The sequence below is a fragment of the Cyprinus carpio genome, chromosome B13, assembly GCF_018340385.1.
Source record: "Cyprinus carpio isolate SPL01 chromosome B13, ASM1834038v1, whole genome shotgun sequence".
Classification (NCBI taxonomy): domain Eukaryota; kingdom Metazoa; phylum Chordata; class Actinopteri; order Cypriniformes; family Cyprinidae; genus Cyprinus; species Cyprinus carpio.
Genome location: NC_056609.1, coordinates 25,944,567 through 25,963,572, shown reverse-complemented (window position 1 = coordinate 25,963,572; position 19,006 = coordinate 25,944,567). Strand labels below are relative to the sequence as shown.

General features: G+C 37.6%; 1 protein-coding gene across 4 annotated transcripts in view; it reads right to left on the bottom strand.

The window, feature by feature from the left end:
* Positions 1-19,006, bottom strand: part of cdh23 (cadherin-related 23) — a 233,072-nt gene that overhangs the window by 113,187 nt on the left and 100,879 nt on the right. For all 4 annotated transcript variants that reach the window (XM_042737456.1, XM_042737457.1, XM_042737459.1 and 1 more), the window contains one exon: positions 6,447-6,559. In XM_042737456.1, coding sequence (XP_042593390.1) covers positions 6,447-6,559 — 113 coding nt within the window. The remainder of the gene's footprint in view (positions 1-6,446; positions 6,560-19,006) is intronic.

The window sequence follows — 19,006 nt, the reverse complement described above, 5'->3', positions numbered from 1 at the left end:
GAGGTGTTATGGAGGCCCAGGATGCTTCGATAGCGGCCTTAAGCTCATCCAGAGTGTTGGGTCTTGCGTCTCTCAACTTTCTCTTCACAATATCCCACAGATTCTCTATGGGGTTCAGGTCAGGAGAGTTGGCAGGCCAATTGAGCACAGTAATACCATGGTCAGTTAATCATTTACCAGTGGTTTTGGCACTGTGAGCAGGTGCTCCGAAAAAAGTACTAACGAAAACTTAAAAACAATAAAGCTTTTCAGCAGATGGAAGCATGAAGTGCTCCAAAATCTCCTGATAGCTAGCTGCATTGACCCTGCCCTTGATAAAAACACAGTGGACCAACACCAGCAGCTGACATGGCACCCCAGACCATCACTGACTGTGGGTACTTGACACTGGACTTCAGGCATTTCCTTCTCCCCAGTCTTCCTCCAGACTCTGGCACCTTGATTTCCGAATGACATGCAAAATTAGCTTTCATCCGAAAAAAGTACTTTGGACCACTGAGCAACAGTCCAGTGCTGCTTCTCTGTGGGGAATGCGGCACCTGAAGCCCATTTCCTGCACACGCCTGTGCACGGTGGCTCTGGATGTTTCTACTCCAGACTCAGTCCACTGCTTCCGCAGGTCCCCCAAGGTCTGGAATCGGTCCTTCTCCACAATCTTCCTCAGGGTCCGGTCACCTCTTCTCGTTGTGCAGCGTTTTTTGCCACACTTTTTCCTTCCCACAGACTTCCCACTGAGGTGCCTTGATACAGCACTCTGGGAACAGCCTATTCGTTCAGAAATTTCTTTCTGTGTCTTACCCTCTCGCTTGAGGGTGTCAATGATGGCCTTCTGGACAGCAGTCAGGTCGGCAGTCTTACCCATGATTGCGGTTTTGAGTAATGAACCAGGCTGGGAGTTTTTAAAAGCCTCAGGAATCTTTTGCAGGTGTTAAGAGTTAATTAGTTGATTCAGATGATTAGGTTAATAGCTCGTTTAGAGAACCTTTTCATGATATGCTAATTTTTTTGAGATAGGAATTTTGGGTTTTCATGAGCTGTATGCCAAAATCATCAGTATTAAAACAATAAAAGACCTGAAATATTTCAGTTGGTCTGCAATGAATCTAAAATATATGAAAGTTTAATTTTTATCATTACATTATGTAAAATAATGAACTTTTTCACAATATGCTAATTTTTTGAGAAGGACCTGTACTTATGTGCTGGTGAGACTGGGTACTATTACATAACTGATGGTGTTATATGATAATTTATTTGTAATTGCGGTTATGCTTTGGAAGTTAAATTAAAGCATAGGCAACTTGTGCAGTCTACAGACACCAGCAGCAGTTCAATGGGTTCTTATCAGAGCAGAGACGATAATGATGACAAGTGTGTGTCAAATCCCGACCCAGAGAAATAATGACAGAAATCTACAGAGACCCAAATCGCCACCAATCTTTTGAAAACAGAATCCCACACAGAGCAGTTTCTGGTCATTTTCAGCTCAATTTGAATAAAGTGCTAACCTAAAACAGCTCTTTTCTAGGATGTCTGAAGATCCTAGACATACTGTATCATGACCAAACGTTTGTTGGTAAACAGTATTTTCATATAGACACACACCTGTTACTGCACTTTATAAATAGTGTTGAGAAAAAAATATGTGAAATGTTTGGAATTGGTTGGTTTTCTGCATTACTGTTCATAAATTGTCAAGTATCGCAAGTATCAACGAACATAATGTGCTTAAGCTAAAAACACACAAGCGTTTTCTGATCAATAAGAAAACTAACCAATTTTAATGGGTTCACACACTTTTTCTTGTCACCTTATACATACAATGCTATTCAAAAAATTGGGATTGATAAGATTTTTTTAAATAATTTTGAAAAAAGATATGCTAACCATGCATTTATTTAGTGAAAAATACAAACAAATATGTAATATTGTGAAATATTTTTAGAATTACTTTTCTATTTGAATATTTTCAAATTTATTCATGTGATGGCAAAAGTGAATTTGCAGCATCATTACTCCAGTCTTCAGTGTCACATGATCCTTCAGAAATCATTCTAATGTGCTGATTTGCTGCTAAAGAAATATTTCTTCTTAATATCAATGTCGAAAACAGTTGTGCTGCTTAATATTTGCCTGTGGAAACCCAAACCCCATACATTTGAATGGTAGTATGTACCATAGTGATAACAGACATTTCAGATTTTCAGTATACATGTGGTGTTTTACTGGAATAATTTTAAAAGTTGCTCTAAACTGCCGTTTCTCCCTTTTTGTTCTTTTTCCTCCTCTCCATCGCTATACAGCCTGAAGAGGAGGCAAAGGTGTGTGTGCGTGTGTGTGTGTGTGTGTGTGTGTGTGTGTGTGTGACTATTTCAGGAGCCTAAAGGCCTCTCTTAAATGGAGCTCTCAGAGATGGAGAGACAGGAACAAAGAGTTTCCCTGGCAGAGGTCTAGAGGGACATTAAAACACACACACTCCTTCAGTTTTTGGCCCTGGAACTGTCAGCGGGGCACAGAGATAACAATGACATCACACACACAGTGTCTGTCACATGGTCACTCATTCCAGCAGTACAAGGCATAATAGATTAATATATTTTTGTCATTACAAAAAGAGTACATCTTGCACTTCAATGGAAACAAGAGCATCTGACTGTGTTTAAATATTATCTATGTCCCAAAAATATTTATTATAATTTATTTGTGACCTGTGAAGGAATCAGTGGTTAAGTAAATATCAATTTTTTTTATTTTTTTATTAATTATTATTTTCTTATAAAACATACTCCAAATAATAATTTTACATGCACAGTAAGCCTGGAAAATCCAGACCAGTTAACTGTAATTTAAAAGTGTTTTGCATGTTTACTTTGTAATAGCTATGCAAAAGAGTAAAAAATGTATTGAAAGCTCCAGGGTCTGTGAGACCTTTTCACACACTGATCCTGATATGCTCAATGTGGGTAAATGGCTTGATAAATTACAGTCACACTCTGCAAACATTTACTGTAGAATCAATACCACCTTTGGCAGAGATCCCAATGAGTTCAGCGCAGGGGACGAGAGACTAACAAGAGCTGCTACACAAGAATTTCTAGAAACAGAACAAATCTGCTTATTTGTAATTTCATTCCTCATTTAAAATCAATCTTGACCTTGACGCATTACAGAACAGATTTTAATAATGCATTAGTGGATTTGAATCTCACGCAGGGTTGAAAGACTTATGATAAAAGGTTTTAAGAGCTTAAGGAACTTTACTATTCTGATTCCAATTCCACAAAACGATTCCAGTTTCTCAACAAATCTATGAACAGTTCTTTTGGTACAATTGAGGAAGCACTCAAAAGAATCTGTCCAAATTATATATTAAAGACAAACGTCTCTAGGTTACGCATGTAACCATGGTTCCCAGAGGGAACGAGACCCTGCATCGAAACGCTATGGGAACACCTCAGTTGAGAGACCGGAACCTATGAGCTGTGCCCCCTCAGGGGCCACATCCACAATTCCAAATCTCCAGGCAGGGGGAGGCCCCACCTGAGAGAGGAGAGCCCTCCTGACAGGAATCTCCCAAGGAGAGCCGTCAAGAAGGGAAATCAAGTCTGTGAATCATACTTGGCCCAGCCAGAATGGGGCTACTAAGAGAAGACGGGCCCCAGAAGAGAAGATGGGCGCACTCTCTCCAGAAGTCCCAGGAGCAGAGCAATGGTCCAAGTGGGGCTGAATGCGTGAGGGAGAATGCGAGGTCTCTTGAGTCGCGAACAAGTCCACTTGAGACTGGCTGAATTTCCTCCGAATCTGCTTTACCACCTTGGCGTGGAGCCTCCATTCCCTGGGCCTTGGCCCCTGCCTCGACAGGATGTCTGCTCCCTGATTGAGATGCCCAGGCATGTGCACTGCTCTCAGCGAAAGGAGTTTACCTTGGGACCACACAAGGAGGTGCGCCAACCTGTAAAGGTGGCGTGAATGCAGACCTCCCTGGTGGTTGATATAATAGACCACCGCTGTGTTGTCAGTGCGCACCAACACATGATGGCCTCTTAGGTCGAGGAGAAAGTGTTTCAGTGCCTGAAACACAACCAGCATCTCCAGGCAGTAGATGTGCAACGTGAGATGGCGGCCACTCCACAGACTGCGGGCTGGATGGCCTCTCCCTAACCGGTGAAGGAGGCATCCGTCATTAGCATTACGCAACGACAAGGAGTCCCCAACACCAGGCCCTGAGACAAGAACCAAGGCTTTCTCCACATGTCTAAGGCATGAAAGCATTGCCGCGGGACCTTAATCATGCAAAGTGGGTTGATCCTCGGGGAAAACCCCTTGGTCCTGAGCCACCACTGTAGGGGTCTAATGTACAGCAGGCCAAAAGGTATCACGTTGGACGCAGCAGAGTGAGAGTGAAAAGCTGAACGGAAGAACCCGATATTGGTAAGCTTTGCCCCCGAAAGCAATCCTCAGGAACTTCCTGTGGTGAGGAAGGATGGAAATGTGGAGGTACAATATGGACTACAATATGAGGGACCACCTCAATCACCTCCTTCCTCAAGAGAGTGTTTACTTCATGTTCCATTACCAGAGCCTGCTCGGGGCCCACCAGAGTGGGAATCACCCCGCTGAAATGAGGCGTAGGACAACCAAACTGAATGCGTTAGCCTCTTTCTACAGTGTGTAGGAACCATTGAGACACATTTAGTAGAAGCTTCCACGCTGCCAAATAGTCTCCTAGGGGAATCAGTCTCTTGAGACTGACCTCTGGTGTACCTAGAGCGTCTAGCTCGGTGCCCTGAAGTGGAGAACCGGCAGGGAATGACCAATCTAACTGCTCTAGTGACCTCCATGGAAGTAGCAAGCCTTCCAGTACTGCTACGTTTCTGGGCGGAGACTAAGAGAAGCGCTCGCTGGAGACCGCTGCACCCTGAAGCACTGGGGGTGGCATGGTTGACAGGCCCGTCTCCTGAGGGCACTGAGGAGAGATGTGCACTGTATGATGAGGTGTACACCGCTCCTCCCTAGAGGGGCCGCCCTCAGAAATCCTGGGCCATAGGGTCAGAACATTTTAGTCGAAGACTATCCAGCGACAATGACGGTTTGCAGATCCGCCCTCTGTTTGGAAGGCTTCAGCCTGTGAAAGCCACTCTGACTCCCGATATTCCGGGGAAGTACGAGAAGCGTACACACCTGCTGCCGAGAGTCACTCCATTCTACATCTTCTCCCACCCAACAGCCCCTGCTGACCTCATCACCCTCCACGGAGGAGTAGAGGTGTGCTCTCACTTGAGAATTTTTTTTCCCAAGAGCTCACTGCATTTAGAGTGTGAGAGGAAAAAGGTGAAGGCCCGTCTCTGGTCCCTATCGAATAATATAAACAAAGCCAAGCCAAAGCCAGATGATATACACAATTTAATACCTCAGAATTAAATGCAGCCAAACAACCAGACAAGTAAACACGGTCTGATTATGAAAAAAAGATTTCAAAAAGAAACCCCAACACAAGGGTACACACCTGCTGCCGAGAGTCACTCCATTCTACATTGCATAAGACTCAAAAAGAAATGTCAGCGGGAGCAGAGCTTAATATTCAATGTAATGTTCCCTTTTTTTTGTTTAGGGATATTTACAGAATGAACACAGCCAGCCCCCTCAAGAGCTGACTGTGCGTGCTCTGCTCCAAAACAGGCTACACATAAATCGCTTGCATCCCCGCCCCTTTATTTTAGTGAGGGCAGGGAGAACAAGCGATCCAAAAGCAGTATGCTCATATGAAAACAATATCAATCTCCTCTGAGAAAGATAGCTACAGCAGCATGCTCTCAATCAGAGGGGGAAGAGACCACAGCATGGGCTTCCGAACCTCAATAGAGAGTGCTAGATCTAGGGAGTGCAGGCGGAGATAGGGCGAGCCCGTCTCCAACCCGTCCGCTAGATCCATGTGCGATCCCTGCAAACTCAATCGTCACCGTGCCTCAGCAGCAGTGGGTCTGGAACCGGAAGATCACAAGCATGGACACACTCCTCGAAGCGTGCCCTGCGGAAACAGAGTGTTTACAGCGGGCAGAAGCACAATCAGCCCCCTCAAAAGCTGACTGTGCGAGCTCCGTTCCCAAACAAACAACGTAATGAAGCACGGGCAGGGAGGAACACACAGTCTAACAATGGTGTCTGCTCTCGCTCTTATGCCTGTCTTTAGACATGGCTTATGCTTTTACTGGGACAGACAACAATAAATATTGAACTGACACACAAATATTGAACTGAAGGGAACTACTGTATTCTTAGTGTTACTGTATTTTTACTTTGCCAACAACTCTTTTTCATATAATCTCCTGTTACAGAACAGTTAAAATGTTGAAATTGAAAAAATCCTTTTGAGAAACCGTTTTTAAAACTCAAAAACACTTTTTTTTTTTGAATTCTCATGAGAACTACATAGGTTTAAGTCTCACCTTTACTGTGATTGTGAATCCGGATGAGTACAAGGGGTTTTCCCGGTCCAGCTGTCCACTCACTGTCAGGGATCCGCTGATGTAGTCGAGAGCAAACATGCTGTTGGTGTTACCTGATGAACAGAATAATAAAAAGAAGCTGAATTTTGTGGCAATAGGGTCGAAAGATGTTTCCTTTTGCACTGAACACTGCCACATTAAACCGAAGAGCCTGTACCCTTATTACACTTTGACTTTTTAGCATTTACATATTTTAATAATTGGACAGTCATGATTGTAAAGTGGTTAAATATCTGAGCCCAAACTCAAAGGTTGTAGGTCAATATCCTCAGAGGAGTCTGTGAAGCGGAGGGTCGTTGAGTTCCCTAATCACCATTCTGCCCTAGAGCAGGGCACTTAACCTCCGTTCCAGGGGGAACATCCCTATCGTCAGCTAAGGATTTAAAAGAATTTATCTGATCATTCTTATCCTAGAAATAAAGGCTGAAAGGTATGGCAGTTTATGTCAAAAATTTTACAAATTTGCAGAGGACAGGATTCTAATACAATTATTGTAGATCTATCTATCAGTCTGTAAGGCTTGTTCACCTTCAAATGGTTTGCTTTTCTGACTTTGCTTTTTTAGAGAATTTGTTGCATGAAACTCTTTAAACATTATTAATTTCCATGTAATTCTACTTCATTGCATTCCAATTTGTAGTGCAATCATGCACACTTTTGCTCATAATCTAAATTGTAATTTAAAATCATTCTTAATTTATTGCTGAATAACACACACAACCCTGGTTATATAATGTAAGTCAGGCAGATGCCACCAAAGGCTTAGAGAAGGGAGAGAGAAGGCTGAGTTATGACATTTTAATTGAACATTATGAGGTCAAACAATTCATATATATGAAAAAATATATATATAATGAAATACATACATGAATGATGAATTGTTCAGAATAAGATTTATAACATGCATTTACAAATTAAAAAGGAATGCCTGTGTGTGTATGTATTTATATTACTCCAACTGTGATATAAAATATCACTCATACCGCCCACAACTAAAGGGGAGTTTGGGAGAAAGTTTTTCTAAAAGCTCCAACACCATGATGAATATAACAGAAACATTATGGTCATAAAGACTAGATCTAATTATACTAGGTGTTACTAAATCATACTTCAACGCTTAGCTCAACAAAATACTTGTTTAAACACCAGATACAAAGAGTAAGAAACAGAAACAAAATCCTTCCTCTTCTGTACTGTCTGACAGAGAGCAGGAGTGTGGTTTGGGACTAGACTTCTCCCTGGTCTGGGATACAGGAAAATAATATCTTCCAACTATGGGAACAGTGACCCTGTTAATTAATCCGTTACTCCTGAGATATCATGCTGGTTTTGTGTAAATAGTTCAGTGCTTGGCAGCAGTGGCCCAAACTTTAGGGCTATAATAGAGTGCTAGACCAGCTCGCCATCCAATCCACCATTCTTTTCTAATTCATCTTCCACTAAAAACATTTCATACTCCCTCGATAATCTGTTCATCTCATTAACACCTCACTTTCCTTAATTATATGATATTTCAGTAATTATTTTCATTATATTTTCACATCTCTCTCTCTCTCTGTCCATCTCTCACAGCTGCAGTGTATATTCACTGCACACTAATTAAGTCCAGCAGATGCAGATGGCACACAGAGTGACACACAATCTGTCTTCTCTAACAGTCTTCTTTTATACTTTATGATAGATCTCACCTCTGTACAGCTCTCATCACGTACATCATGTAATACTAAAGATCATCAGCCCCCCATCACTCCGTTCGCTACCTACTCACTCCTACATTCCTCCACGTCCTCATTCCCATGTAAAACCATCCAACTAAGTTCCTCCACCTCCATTCTGCTCCCTGCCTCCACCTCCCCACTAAGCCATCATAGCTGTTTAGACAGACAGACACAGACAGACAGACAGACAGACAGACAGACAGATAGATAGATAGATAGATAGATAGATAGATAGATAGATAGATAGATAGATCTACTTTTAGATAGATCTCAAACGTTTATTCTTCCTCATTCTTCTCCTCTCAGGTGTTCAGTATTGTTATGCTATATTGGACACAGCAACACCGCTGCAGCAGTGGCAGTGGATTGAGACAGAGCTTGTTGAGCATGCATGAGCGACTCAGACCTGCCCTGCAGAGATAGCTGTGATTTATACATTCAAATTGCAATCTGAACCATCTGCGTAATGGAAATCAAACAATGGGAGTACCCAGATTGATTGAGAGCGCTTGAACCGAGTGTATGCATGCGCGTCTGTTAGCGCCAATATATTGGCTCCTTTGGGCATCGGCGGCCAATTAGAACACACACTTTAATTCACTTTCCCAATTGCCCAGTGTGAAATCAAACATCGTTTGGCTGTTCACTGGAGTAAGACCGTTGAAGAGCATGCTGATTTGAAAAGATAATCCTCCTTATCTGGTAATGCAAATATATTTCTTAAGGTGAGGTGTAGACGCTGATTCATTTCTGAGGAGGTCGTGAAACGGTAATTATAAACTTAGCATGAAGAAAGATTTTATGGATTTGAAATATATTCTCATTATGTATCTGTGAAATTTCTCAAAGTTGCATGTAATTAAAATTTAATGGATTTAAATTTTATCATTTTAATTCATAATTAAAATTAATTAATTAAAATTAAATAAAAGTAAAACTAAAACGTAATGAATTATATAGCCATACTTCTAAAACAAAGAAAAACATTAAAAGAACAAGAATAAGATTTAACTAAGAAAACTTTTATCTATTAACTATTAAAAATGACAAAACACAACATAATTATTACAAATTTAACAACAAATTAAATGAATATAGAATATAAAAGTAAAATCAAATTCAAAATATTATCAAAAGCTATAAGCTATACAATTGTGTCAATGATACTAATTCACGATTCACTCGTTTTATCGATGCATCAATTACAAATCCTGACGATGCAATGGCATCGATCTTGAAACATGACTTCTGAATCGTGAATCGCCGATTTCGGACAATAATCGATTTAAAATGCTAAGAATCGAATGAATCGTGCTTTCAAAATATATACAAATCCAACAAAAAAAATAAATAATAAATTAAAACACTAAAAACACTAATTAACTCGTATGTCTCTTTCACGCGCCCCATCTCTCCTTCATAGGCTCCACTATTTACTGCCCGACACTGTCACAGGATTGTGCTCGCGCTCTGTTCGTCTCTGACACATGAACAGCTGATGTGTGATCTCTCCTTAGGACTCGTGGCCAGTAATGCTAAAGTGAAGTAGTTTTATTTTTCTGTAGTTTTTCATTGGCTCTCGGTCATACCGACAGTCGAAGGCTGCGCATTTATTGCATTAACAGACCAAAAAATAAACACACTAAAACATAATCACAAAACCACTTAAACAAAAACGTTTAACCAAAAATTACGAAGAAAACAATTAAAAAAACAAAATCATTAACAAAACCACAAAAAAAACAATTTTGAAATAAGAGCGCAAGGTTTATCTGATAATCAGATGCCTGAAAGTAGCGTTCGTTGCTTTAGCAAACAGACATCGGGCGGGGTTTTCTTTCAGAATTATCATTCGTATGAAGTTTTCGCAATGAGATATAATATAAAAATGAGATCTCAAAGAACTCACAAATACAAAGAAATAACCTCAACCTAAAAGAACAATGACAAAAAAAACAATAAATAAATAAAAATTGTCAATGAACACAATAAATAAATAAAATTTGTGAATGATGCAGAGCTAATTGACATATCATTTATTACAGTACAGAAACTATAAAGTATATTTTCAACCTTATTCTGTGCAGACAAATGAAATAATTGTTTGTAGTATGTAAAACAATCATAAAATTGTCATTAGGAAAAAAATATACAATATTACAAAATGATTGATTATTGTCCAGCAGTGTATTTGATTTCTTATAGCTAAATTCAAAGTAAGACAAGAAAATAATTCCTTGTAATTATATATGTTAATATTATGTATATATAATACATTCAAAGGCCTACATAAAATTATTGTATTTGACATTTCTATCTCTTCTGAAATGATGGCTATGCCCCTGGTGTGACAAACTGTTAGCTCTTACATAATACTTTTAAAACTCTTTTTTTCTTGTCTTAAATTTCTGCATATGCCATGTCATGCCATAGCATCTTTAAACTAGCATCTAACAATGGTCAAAAGTGTTTTTTTTTCCCTCTCTAAGCTATGGTTCTCTAACCATAAAAGCTGCTGTGTAATTTGCCCACTGACTAAGCATTTAAAGAATTTAGGGGAAGCATTAAAATAATCCTGTGAAAGCACTTTAAGAATGCAGAATTGAATTGTTAATCGAATTGAATCGAATTTAATTGTGAATCGAATCGAATCAAATTGTTCTGAATTAGCAAAAATCGTTCTCGAATCGAATCGAAAACCTATGAATCGTGAATCGAATCGATTCGCTGTCTACCCAAAGATTCACAGCCCTAATACTATTTTTATTAGATGTTTTGAGGAAATTTCATTAAATAAATAAATAAATGACTTTTTGTAATGCAAAAACTAACAGCATTAGGTAAAAATTACATAAGAAATGATAAATTTTTTAAATGTTTAAGATGTTAATAAAATTTAAGAGGGAAAAATTATCAAAAAATAATGAATTCTGGTCTTTTCCCAATCGTATGGCTCCAGAAAACTTTAAATATAGTCATATAAACCATTTTTACAGTGTTTTATTTTTATTTATTTATTTACTTATGTCTTTTTTGGAGCTTGATAGACATGATCACTATGAAACAATCATATTTTGCTTGGAAAAAACCCTGAAATGACATAAGGGTGAGTAAATAATGACAGAATTTTCCTTGGATAAACTATTCCTTCAACTAGAGGAAACAAAACGCAGGTTAATAATTTAGTAACTGTACACAGAGTCAGCAGACGAGAGCTGTGATTTAGAGACGGCTACATTAGAGTGAGATAAGCAGACTCTTCAGAAGACCAGAATGATGCTGCATTCAACCTGACAGAACAAAAACTCTCCCCCGCAGAGATTGACATCTCATCAACACACAGAGTGACAGCAGAGAGAATTCACTGTTGGAGAAATCAAGCTCAGCTGAAGTTGATGGAGAGAATAAAGAGGTGAGTGTGAGTCAGTGGAGCTGTGCAGGAGAGGAGATAGCTCACTCACTCTAATCCTGCTGAGAGCCAGCAGCTAAGAGAGCTTAAGACAAGCACACCAACACACCACAGCAAAGACAGAGAGCTGCTGCTAAATTACAATGCTGGGGAAACCCTTTCATTATGCTCTTTACAGGAGTTCAATTACTGTCTATTAGATGAACTACAGTAAATATCATTGGTTAACAATTTGTTCAACAAGAGCAACATATATTATTATTACTATTATTAAAACTTCTAAAACAATAATATTATTCACTGTTTAAAGGTTTGTGGTCACTGGTCAGTAATCTTTTTTTTATTAATAGTTTTATTCAGCAAGGATGATCAAAAGTGACAGAAAAGCGTTTATAATGTTACAACAGATTGCCATTTCAAATAAATGTTGTTCTTTTAAATGTTCTATTCATCATATCAGCAATCAGCATATTTCCTAAATATTCAGCTTTGCCATCACAGTGAAACACATTCAATATATTCAAATTAAAGTCAGTTTTTTTAAATGGTAATAATATTTCACAAAATTACTGTTTTTACTGTGTTTTCTGAGCAAGTAAATGCTGCCTTTTTAAGTAATTGGTAAGTAATTATTTCAAAAACATTACAAAAATCTTACTGACCCCAATAATATTAAAGATTTAATAATAATAATAATAATAATAATAATAATAAATAGTGAAAAACAACTTTAATTGTTGTTTTTGTTGGTGTTGAAAGTAACTGAAATAAGCACTGTTTATAACTCAAGGCTAAATTATCAAGTCAACATTAAATCAATATTAGCTCTGTTTTAAATAAAATTATACAACATTAAATATGGTTTCACCTGCAGCAAGGATAAAAAAAATGTTGTTTAATGCATGAAACTATCAATATTCCAGAGACCAGTATAGTCAATCGTTCTATTAAGACTATGTCATGTAAATATTTTGGCAAGCGATAAACACAATAAATGTATGATTTTAAAAAATCCCCCACTTGATCCAGTGTCAAATACAGATCCAGCTGAGAACTACATTTCTACATTTCCATCCATGTAATATATGTCTTACAAAGCAGCAGTTTCCGGAAATATTCCTCATCTAATGTCGCAGCCCTATGTGTGCTGACACTCTGCCTCCCAGACAGCGCTTGTTTACCTTCTGTTTGTGAAGGCGCTGTAAAATCAATTAAAGTCACAGTCCATCATCTGTACGTCTAAGCTTAGCTGAACCTCATGTTATAGAAGAGGAATGAGACTCCACTGCCCTCAGCCTCTGTTACCACAGCACCTGCTATCTCTCTATTTCAGACTGATTTACTACAAGAGCCGCGTCGCCAGCCTTGATCTTAGCCATGCTAACAGAGCGACGCAAATTAGCTCACAGTTATGGGTTAGCGAACCTGCGCAGCGGATAGCCACGCTTTGCCGCATCTATCAAGTCAGTCAGGCAACAAATTAGTGGACATGCCGTGAATTAGTGAATAATTTCATTAAGCTGTCAGCAAGCAGGAGAGGAGTTGCAGCGAGGGGTGGGTTTCAGTGTCAGCGGAAATACCCCCAAAAGGGACGATTTCAAAATAAAAACAGCGGGTTTAAAAGACAAAATAGTGTTAGCTCATCAATGATCTAGCACTTTTAAGTCGGTACAATCATTAATATGCTTAAAAATATATTTCTACCTCAGTGGTGGGAGATTGTCAAGTGTCTCCTTCTAAAGGTAAGATTAATACGCTAGTAGGAGTCTTTATGATTGAGTTATTTACTCAACTGATTAGTTCAAAACACTGATATATTCAGAAACAAAAGAAATGAGTGAGTCGTTGAATCACTCACTCAACCGATTCATTCCCGAACACTGATTCATTCAGGAACTTGTGGGTTTCATTCACTAAGGGTATGTACTGTAAGCAAGAATTTATGTGAAAAATCTGTGTCAGAAAATTTTTACAACCAAATCAAGATTCACCTATAACTTAATTCTAAATCTACAAAAAATGTAGGAACTGCAACCACAGGTACACAAAAAACACACACTCTGTGTGGCCTTTTCATGTGAATATTTATACATCAATATTTCACCGATATTTCTATGAATGTAGGAAAAGCTGCATTATAGTTCAAGCTGTGAGGTTTCTCTGTGTAACAACGCACATATGCCTATGTAAATATAACTCTTTCGCATTCCAGCTTTTTTGAAAAAAGTTGCCAGCCACTGCCAGCGTTTTTGATCATTTTATTGTTTCTTCATCTTCCTCACCTGTGTTTTTGTTTGGGAGATAGTGGTCTCATTCAGAAGATGCATAATAGCACCCCCGAGTGTATAACATTGAAAACATGGAGAGCCGGAAAATTTGGTCTTTGACAGGGAAGAGTTTTCTCATAAAAGACAAGATAATTCGTCGTTGGCGTGGAAAGAGTTAAAGAGGTATATAATATGAGTCTGCACGAAAGTGTTAATGATTACATTGAAAAATCACACCCCAACATATATATTCAATAATGGCAATATTATTATTGTTATTATTATTTAATCACAATGATAAAATTCCCAGTACCTTTCGTGTTGGCATATTGATGCCAAGGGTTTCTTACTTAAAGCAATAGAGGACCCTGTACGTTGAAAAATTATTCTAAAGGGGTGCCCTGTGCATCAAAAAGTGACTCCAAGGGGTCCTGACCAAGCGTAAATATGTGATGAGTTGGCAATGGAAACGTGTTCACCATGTTTGTGTGCCTCATTTAGGGGTTTGTATATCTTAACAACTAGTTGTGCAAGATATCACTATAAACATGACTGTGCAGTCAAAGGTAAACGAAGATAATTACAGAAACTGAAGTATATTAACAATCATGTTCAGATGAGGATTCACGGTGACCTATGATCCACAATACTGTGTGTGGCGCACTTGAGCGTGCTTAGAAATAGTCAGACAGAAAATCAATTTCACATCACTGATAAAAGGTTGGATGAATGAAAAACAAACATGCTATGTCAGGGGAATAATTGAAAATGAAACAATGGGAATGTTTTTGTTCTTATGGGGGTCTGGGACTAACCAAGCCCTCCCATCTCAATGTTAGGATTCTGCATTTTCCTATTCATCGCAACAGCTCCAATGCTTGACAAATGAACAGTGTCACATACCTATCATTGATTCCTCCTGGAACCTTTGGAAGAAACACCTGCTAACTAGCGCCAGAGTTCCCATCTCCCCTGGCACAAACATTTACAGCTTGCACTCTCCCTGCCACACATCTGCTGTAATAGTGTCTGATTGTAACGCGCTTGTGCAATAAACGAGGGCAGAGTGTGGGCATGTTGACAGAGGCTGGGGCACAGGAGATTAACCCCGGGCCAGGCCTGTCTGTAGTCACTGAGTACTGGGCCTATGCCAGTCCATTGTTGGCCAGAGAATGGGGTGACAGTAGGGCCACTGCAGGCGGAGGAGGGAGCACAGCCTTCTGGGTAATTATGGAGGATTGGGGGCAAAAGGTGTAGAGGGGAGGGGGCTGTTGAGGGGATAAAATTGAGTCCTGGCAAACATGATTGTGTACAGTTATGTTTGTGTGGCTACAGGTGTGACATTCTTGCACAGGCGCAAACACACAAACAAATTTTTAGATTGAACATCTGTTTTATTCTGTTTATTTATTTATTTAGTTTTATTTATTCAAAAAAAGGAAAAAAAGCACATTATTTATTTTACATGAAAATGTGCATTTCAATGTGTATTATACATATTGTGCATTTAGTAAAAAAAAAAATCAATACATTTTTTTAAAATCTGAACTAGAAATCTTTATAAATGTCTTTATCATCACGTTTTATCAGAGTAATGTAAAGCATCCTTGCTAAATAAAATTTCTATTTCATTTCTATTTCATCTCTATAACCCCCCCCCCCAAAAAAAAAAAAAAAACTATACTGACTCCAAGCTTTTGAATGGTGTGTATAATGTATAATGGTACAAAAGCTTTTTATTTTTATTTAAATGCTGATCTTTGGATCTTTCTATTCATCAAAGAATCCTGAAAAAAAAAATTACTCAACTGTTTAAAATATTGATAATAATCAGCAAATCAGCGTATTAGAATGATTTCTGAAGGATCATGTGACACTGAAGACTGGATTAACGATGCTGAAAATTTAGCTTTGATCACAGGAATAAATTATATTTTAAAATATATTCAAATAGAAAGCATTTATTTTAAATAGTAAAAACTACTTTTAGCTGTATTTTGGATCAAATAAATGCAGGCTTGGTGAGCAATAGAGAATTCTTTAAAAACATGACAAATCTTACTTTTTAAAAACTTTTGACTGGTAGTGTATATTTCACATGTGAAATCTTAATAAGGTTAATCGTCATGAATTTAACAAAAATGAAAACAAGGGATAGACTTATATTCTTTACATTGACTCACATCGTATAATTTTCACCAACCAACAACTTTCAAAACTCTTTCATGGAGTTTTTGTCTACGAAAAGTTTTTCTCAGAAAGATGTTTTGTCAGATGAACGCTATGTACTTCTACCCCTCGTTTTCATTTCTATCAAAATATTAAATATGGTGCTACCCTGACTAAGGTCTATTCAAGTTTTGAACAAAGTCAGGGACTAAAAGCCACCAAACTAAAGCTGCATATCTACAGCAGGTGGAACAGAGGTCGTTCTCATTGTGACCCGCCCCTTCATTGATCCCCGTCCAATCAGTGAGACAGAGAGTGCTGAGTGACAGCTGCTCCACGATTGGTCGTCCATGAGGGTTCAAAGCAGCCATGATGGCTCTAAATTGCTTTGTGTGCTTCAGTGGCTTGACCAAACTGCCAATATACTGTGACAGCCGTCGGCTATACGGACCACTGCGCCCTCACCTGTCACCCACACCTGTGTAGGACGAAACTCGACAATACACCCAAACACACAATTCACACAGCCATTTTTCTAGACCTTAGATACAGACCTTTGGCAGAACATACACAAACAGTTCAACACTAAGAGGAAATGCACATACATAAACACATAAAGCTTAACAATGGAGTGTTTGACAGCAAGGGAGTCATGTACTAAATCTGTTTGGAAACTAATTTGCCAAACAACTGATATGAAACATCACTTCATTATTATGATAAGATTTTGTATGTCTCCCGGGCTGCATTTATTTGATAAAAACGGTAATATTGTGAAATATTTTTACAATTTAAAATAACTGTTTACTATTTGAATATAATTGAAAATTAAATGTATTCCTGTGATGAAAAAGCTGAATTTTCAGCATCATTACTCCAGTCTTCAGTGTCACATGATCCTTCAGAAATCATTATAATATGCTGATTTGCTGCTCAAGAAACTTTTCTTATTATTATCAGTGTTGACATATTTTCAGGATTCTATATATTTCTATATATACATGTCTTAACTGTCACATTTGATCAATTTATTGCATCCTTGCTGAATAAAAATACAAATTTATTAGAAAAAAAAAAATCTTAGTAGAGTATGTTATTTTTTCATCTTTATCTTTTCCTTTTGGCAGGCCCAACAAACATTCACAAACTGGATCACACAAAAACAAATGTTTGTATGTATGCAAGAATGTGTCGAGTGATACTACTAGAGCTGAAGTCCTTCAAGTATTGCAGTCATCACTATTTCAAGATGCTTGAATTAACTTTTTCATTCAGTGGACTGAGTGTGTGTGTTTTGCTGGGGTTTTCACATTACCGCTAGTAGTGAGCTGGAAAATGAGAAGCTAAAGCAACCACAACTCACACACATGCAAACACACTGAATACATAGACACACACATTTGGTTTTGCATTGATGGTGAAGGCTTTTGAGGTTGTGTCGCATTTACAAAAATGACTGTGCTGAAAAATGCAGACAAATCAGTCATGTTCTCAATCACTTGCCATCATTGTCTAACAAAAACATATTATAAAATACAAAAAATATAATAGCAAAAAAAAAATTGACATTTATTTGTTTTAATATTTTAAATACATAACAAATCAAATATATAGCAGCAAAAAATATGACATAGTTTGTAATAAAAACAAATATTATATAGACATAATATTTGTTTTATATATTTTACTATATATATATATATATATATATATAATATATATATATAGTGTTATTGAATTTTTTTTTTTTTATTAATGTGGGGCCAAAGAAAATTTTATTAGGGCAAGTAAAAATCTGACCTTTTTACAAAATACAGTAAAGAAAACTTACAATTTAATGACAAATACATTTTTAGCAAATATAAAAATGCATAGCAAAAAATAAAAATGTATATTTATGTATTTTAATCTTAAGTGCATTATAAAATAAATATACTGAAAAATAAATTTTATTTTTATCTATGCATTTTTTTATATTTGCATTAAATGTCAAGTTTTCGTGTTTTGAAAATAAATACTTATATATACCCTAGTAGATATATTTAAAATACATTTATTTTATACTAAGTATAGTTAAAATCTCATTTACTGACATAATGCTCAAGACTTACTGATATAAAACATTTAAATCATCTGTGCACAACACACATTTCTTAATATTAAGCCTAAAATGTGTTTTAATGTGTTCTATTGATGAAGATTGTATGATCTTTGAATAATATCAGACTTTAAATGCAAAAGATTTAAAGTGTACCCAAAGTATACTTGAAATAGTTTCACTTTAGAACAATTAAATATACTTCAGTAGATCTTTAGTTGGACTTCAGCACTACTTCTGCACAATTAAAGTGCATTAAGCAAAAAATTAGCCTAGTTGTTCCAATTTAGCAGACTTTAAGTATACCAGTATAGTATACTAAAAATACAATTGTAGGCTATTTTTATAAAACACATAAATATGTAAATGTATTTGTAGTATACTTTCTTAGTAAGACATTCTTTTCTAGTCTGTGAGCGCGTTCTTTGCAAAATAGTTCACAAACTTTAGTCAAAAGCCTGGCTATGCAAAACCTACAAGTGGAATCCCACCACACGCTGTTAAAAGCTCTGAAATTAAAATGTTATAAAATATTCACATTGTGTTTGTGCATGTGTGGATGAGGCAGCAGTCTCTCCGGACCACCAGTCAACACTTATTGAAATTCTGCCCGCCTCGTTCTCAGAAAAACACACCCAGATGAAAAGAGAGAGGGGCTCAAACATGTGTAGCTATTATAAGAGAAAGACGAGTGCATAATCTGATGTGTGCGATCGAGTGTGTGATGAGACAAACGACTCTCTCACACACACACACACACACACACTCTCCGTCAATGTTTAATCACCGTGAACCTACGTGCACCGCTTTCGCAACCGCTCACACAATAGCAACAGGAA